This window comes from Mustelus asterias, unplaced genomic scaffold (assembly GCF_964213995.1).
Source record: "Mustelus asterias unplaced genomic scaffold, sMusAst1.hap1.1 HAP1_SCAFFOLD_500, whole genome shotgun sequence".
NCBI lineage: Eukaryota > Metazoa > Chordata > Chondrichthyes > Carcharhiniformes > Triakidae > Mustelus > Mustelus asterias.
In genome coordinates, this window is record NW_027590452.1 from 283845 (window position 1) to 289375 (window position 5531).

Genomic DNA, 5531 nt, shown 5'->3' on the forward strand with positions numbered 1-5531 from the left:
CAGGCAAGAAAATGTCATCAAAGGTTGAAGCGTGAGTTAAGGAACTGTAAATGTATTTTTAGTATAGTTGCAAGTTAAAAATTCAACTGTGGCTCAGCCGTTCGTGTTGAGTGTTGTGTTTTGTTTTGATATTTTGTTTATGACCCTGTGACTATCACTGTCGAGACAAAATAATTATTTCTGTTTATCAGTGTGGGAGCGCCCTCTGCTGATCACTAACCGGAACTCCCAGTCTGGGGTTTTTGTGCGGGGTTCGCTACATCTGTACCAGTGTGGGCTTCATGGCACAGAAATACACGGCGCTGTCGGACAGAACAGCTCTGGCGATATTTAAAGGAACAGTATTGTTTCCTTTGTGCAAAGCAGCCGAGAATCTATCTGAGAAATCCGGAGACTTATCGGTATTGCCCGAGCTATATATCTTCATCAAATATCTCAGAGCTTGCCCGGGATACTGGATGTACCAGAACATAGTTTCAGAAGCAGCTGTTGAGTATTTACAGTCCAGTGTTATGTTCTGTCCTTCCAGAACCGATAATTCAGATCGATCTTGAAACACTGAATCTTCAGCCTTTGCCCCTGTAACAAAACACAGAAGGTGTTCAATATCTGGGAGGGAAGAGAGCCCATGGGACAGACACTGATCATTTAAACATTGACTCAAAAAAAGAAAATGCTCGAAATTTTCAGTAGATCTGACAACATCTGTGAGAGGCGAACAGAGATAATGTTTCAAGTCAGGATAACACTTTGTCAGAGTTTATTGACTCACCGGGCAGCAAGACCATTATTATCAGCAAACAAAGTAAGGAGCACATGGTGTCTGGTTTCGGGTTCGGCAGAAATGAAGCAGTATTTGAAATGTGTTGACATTTCTGTTCTAATATTCAAGCGGAAATTCATATCAGCGGAAACGTAATTTACTCAGAAATTATGGGGCGTTTCCCAGCGACAGGATTGGCCGCTTTCTCAGGATTGATGATCGTCGGGCATCAATCAGCGTTCGCTCGACTAATAAGTTCTGAGTTTCTCTTTCTCCGTGTCTTTCTCAGATTCTCCGGCTCTCTCTCCGTCTGTGGCCTCTCTATCTCGCTCTGTTATTCCGCCTCTGTTTGTCTAACCCCCATTGCTCTGCTTCTTACCGTCTCTGTCTTCGCACTGGCTCTACATTCTTATCTTTCTGCCCTTCTCCCTAGAGTTCAGAGTTCAGACAATCCGATTTCTACCACTCTCCCATTTCAATGAGCCCACTAAATTACTCATTCTATTCGAGCACCAAATGTAGACAAAGTTAATAACCAGCACTTAAGGGGTAACATTATGATGGAAAGATTTAAATGTAAATACTAAAGAATATAGAGAGTGAATGTGAATCCAGAGTCATATTTACATCTTGTGTTATTATTTTAAAGAATGCATCTTATCGGAATCTTGATGGCTTCATATTGTTTAGAATGAGCTTTTATAACCAGTATGAATTGAATAAAGCGAAACGCCAGCAATTAAAGTAACGGTGGGATTATCTCTCATGTATACGTTCAACTGCGTTCAATTGCATTGGGATCCCAAGGTGAATGCTTGAACCCAATTTGCCTCAATATTTTGGAGAAGGTAAAGAGGTCAATAATCATCAGAAGAACGTCGGCCCACTTTGAGAGCAGCTTTGTGAATTATTGCACTGTAACCATCTCAGCGCTCTGTTCATTTCTTTTATGGGTGGAAGTGACAATGAAAGGGTTTCCTAGCCGGCTGGTATTTAATTGTAGTTAATGAGAACTAGCTTTGCATATCCCCTGGGGACCGTCAACCTGCTGTCTGAACTTTGCTCCCGTGCTTTGAATACCTGAGTGTCGAGTTACTGGAAGCGCTGACATTATTCTCTCTTCGAAAAAAATCCAATCTCTGAAGATCATGGCTCATTGTAAAAACGATAACTAACCCCACTGTAGATGCTAATTTTAAACAGAGGTGTCATTGAGATGAATCCTGCGGACATTAGTGGAAGTGTTCATACTTCAAGATTGTTCAGCTGAATGTACAGTGACAGCTGGTATCGTTGCTCTAATGCGACAGGAATACTTTTGAAGCACCTCGCCACAAATACACGTTCTTTCCTTTGAACTATGGTGCGAAGGATTCCATAACTGATTATCAGACCGTGGAACGGCAGTATAACCGCTGGTTCCTTCACCAACGGGTCCTCACTTTGCTCTTGAATTGGGAGTTTCTCTTCGAAAGACAGGGACGCTGCCAATGTACCACAAGACAGCCTGGCGAGTCAGTCAGCCACTCCGACATACAATACAATAATTGTTCAATAACTGCCTCAGTGTTTCATGAGATAAGTCTCGCAGTCACGGCTGAGCCACGCCCCTGATGGCAAGAATTAAATAAACGGATTGATCCTGAATGAACCAAATCCTGGAGCAAGCCTGAGTCACAATAATCGGAATCGGGTTTAACTGTCACCATCTGCTGTGTAAAATGGAAATATTCCCCCCCATAAAGCTCTGGCTGTTACCCGGCTCTGAGTGTTTCCAATCACTGGGAACCAGCTCCTGGCAACCAGCGAGCCTGCCTATTCACAACGTCACTGGGAACACCAGGAAGTGAAGTGAGAACACCCTGAGACTCACAGCAGATTACTGAGGGCGGGGTTTAGAACGGGTGTCTCAAAATCCCTGACTCGCCTTTTACAGCGCGGACAGAAACAATGCGGCTGCTCAGTATCTGGGTTGTGTGGGCAATATTTCTGACAGGTAAATGTGCACCAAGCACATTTCAACTTTTTGTTTCCATTTTTGAAACATGGTGTAAATCTGAATTTCCAACAGTGGTCGGTTGGACCTTTTTATATTTGTTTTCCAGATCTGATTCATGGAGATTCTGTCACTTAGTCGCCGTCCTCAGATGTTATGACAGAAGGAGATGCGGTGACTTTAAATTGTAAATATGATCATGAAATGAGCTACTACTATCTGTACTGGTACCGGCAGCACCCAGACTCACAGCCTGAGTTTATATTGCGGAAAAACTCGGGCGGCGGTGGAGATAAAGCCGATTTTGCCAAAAGATGTTTCTCTGCTGAGCTTCAGACAGAGAATAAATTCACCAGTTTATCCATTTCGGGTCTGAAGCTGGATGACGCCGCCGTGTATTACTCCGCTTTCAGGTTCAGATTGATATAAAGCAAGCTCAGCTCTGTACAAAAACTGCCCATCACTGTAGAATGCAGCTCCTGTCTGTTGTAGTTTGTGTAAAATCGCGGTAGATATCGCCATAATGTGCAGCGAAAGGAAACCAAACCAACCTTTCGTGAAACTGTTCCCAGGAGCAACTGCACAAACAAACTGCCGATTTCAATTCGACAAACAAATCAGCACAGTCATATTGGAAGATACCTGTTCTAATCCCTGCCTTTTGTAATTTGTTCTCTACCCTGGGGATGCTCTCGCCCCACTTCCGTGTGTGTCTCTGGTTCTGGGAGACCAGTTGGTGGTAATTTCGTGCTGACTTGGAAAGAAAATCGTCTGAGCCCAGCTACAGTCAGTGCCGTCATAGGGGTATGGCCGCACTTTCAGAGCCAGGGGGAGGAGGAAGAGGTGGTCGAGGAATGTAATCCTGGTCTGTAGATAATCATCAGAAACATTTGGATTGTTAGTGCTGACAGGAACCACACCAGCCTCCAGAAAACATTCTGAAGCTCAGTGGGCACTGGGTTTAAATAAACTGTGTGAACATGCCGCAGTCAAAGGTTCCAGGAAACTGGGAGGGGATATGGAGAGAGGGTTGTTCAATGTTAGAGTCATGGAAAACACATCGAAAGGAAAAAAGTACATTGGAGTAATGAAATAGATTTATGAAGGTCGCTCTCAGTATAACTGTACGCTGGAGTTAATACAATTCCTGACGTTGTTTTTGTTTTGAGACTGCCGGTGACTCAGACTTTGGAGGCGGAGTTTTTGATTTTGTTTAGCAATGAGAGCGGTGTCTGGAACCCCCAGTGTGGGATTTTTGTTCCGAATCTGCTACTTCTCTGCTGGCTGTGTAGCACAGAAATGCGGTGTGAGAGAAAACATCTCCCATGATATTTCAAGGGACCGTTTTGTTTCCTTTGTGGAAATCAGCAGAGATCTTGCCTTGTACGTTTGGAAACATTTTTTCAGCCCTCAGCAAAGGAGAGCGTCTGGAGAATGTATCCACAAGAATGATCCCAGCAGCCCCGAACAGAGGAGTTCGCTGTCAGGCTCACGTCAAACTGAGCAATAGGGTGCAGCCCTTTAACGTGTATTTGATAAACCAACCTTTTTAACACACGCTAAATTTGGAATTTTAACCTATTCACTGTCATTGTATTTTCCCGCTCTGTTTGATATGTCGCTATCACAGAAAAAAAATCTTATATCATCTTCCCAATTGACCCCCGTCTCAAACTCAGTCTGATCATTGACAGTGACTCAAATACTCGGAACATCTTCATCCACATTCAACACTTGCATTTCCTTCTTCAAGGCGAATTCTTTCAGATCAATTGAAGGGAAAAATGTCTCTGAGCTCAATTAGGCTCAACCTCGCTGTGTTTACTCGTCTAGCTCTGAACAGCAGAGTGTATCGCCAATGTCTCAGTTCTCTGTCATCAACAATTGTGTTTAAGCCAATGACGTCAGACCAGTGAGATCCAGTGATTTCAGATCTACCGAACATACGTTAGGAAGTGAGGTCAGACCAGCCTCAGCCAATGGTCTCAGTTTTATCTTGTTCGATATTCGAAGCTTTCGGAGACACAAGACGTCCCTAGAGTCTTGGAACAGCGGCAATGCGGCGCTCCGTCCTCACTGTGATCTGGGTGACATTCATTGTCGGTACGTTTAACACTTTAAAAATGAGTGTAACTTCGAGAGGAATAAACTTCAAAAGCAGGGCGCTCCAGTTCATCAGACATCGGGCCTGCCATAGAGCACTTGAGTCTTTGCTCTTGGCTTTTCCTTACAGGACTATCAGTTGGCAAATAGCACAGCAAGCCTGATACCAGAATTGGGATATGACATCGATCAGAATGCAATCTAAACATTATGGTTCATTTCTCTTCTGGCTGAAGACTAAAGAGTAACTTGATTGATGTATTCACAATAAGGTTCAGTCAGGTGGACGGGGAAAGGAAGATTCCACTCGGGGAGGATTCCAAATGGATGTCCCATCAATCTGAGTGAAATGAAAAGATTAACTGGAAATTACAGCAAATCTACTTTCGAGGGAGCTCTGTAGAAAGTGACTCACATTAAAACAATGAGACACTTGAACGGAGGAGTAAAGACACAGTTGGGGGAGACCTAGATTAGCCGCTGAGGGGGAAAGGGACAGAGGCATTTGAGATGAGGTGGGACGGCGGATTCTCCTGGGGATACTGAACGGGAACTAGATTAGTTGATGCGAATGTGAGATTATTTAAAGCCTATTTTTATGCTGCATCGTCTGCGAATGTTCACCCTCAGTTCTGCTGAATGTTTTTTCTTTAACCGTGTGTTCCAGAT

The 5531-nt window shown here is 43.8% G+C and overlaps 1 gene segment (V, D, J or C); it reads right to left on the reverse strand.

Annotated features, from left to right (window-relative positions):
• Positions 1-256: 256 nt before the first annotated feature.
• Positions 257-788, reverse strand: LOC144486882 (T cell receptor alpha variable 3-like). The segment is given in 2 exon segments: positions 257-579; positions 773-788. Coding segments are annotated over 2 exon segments (339 nt in total).
• Between the last annotated feature and the right edge of the window lie 4743 nt (positions 789-5531).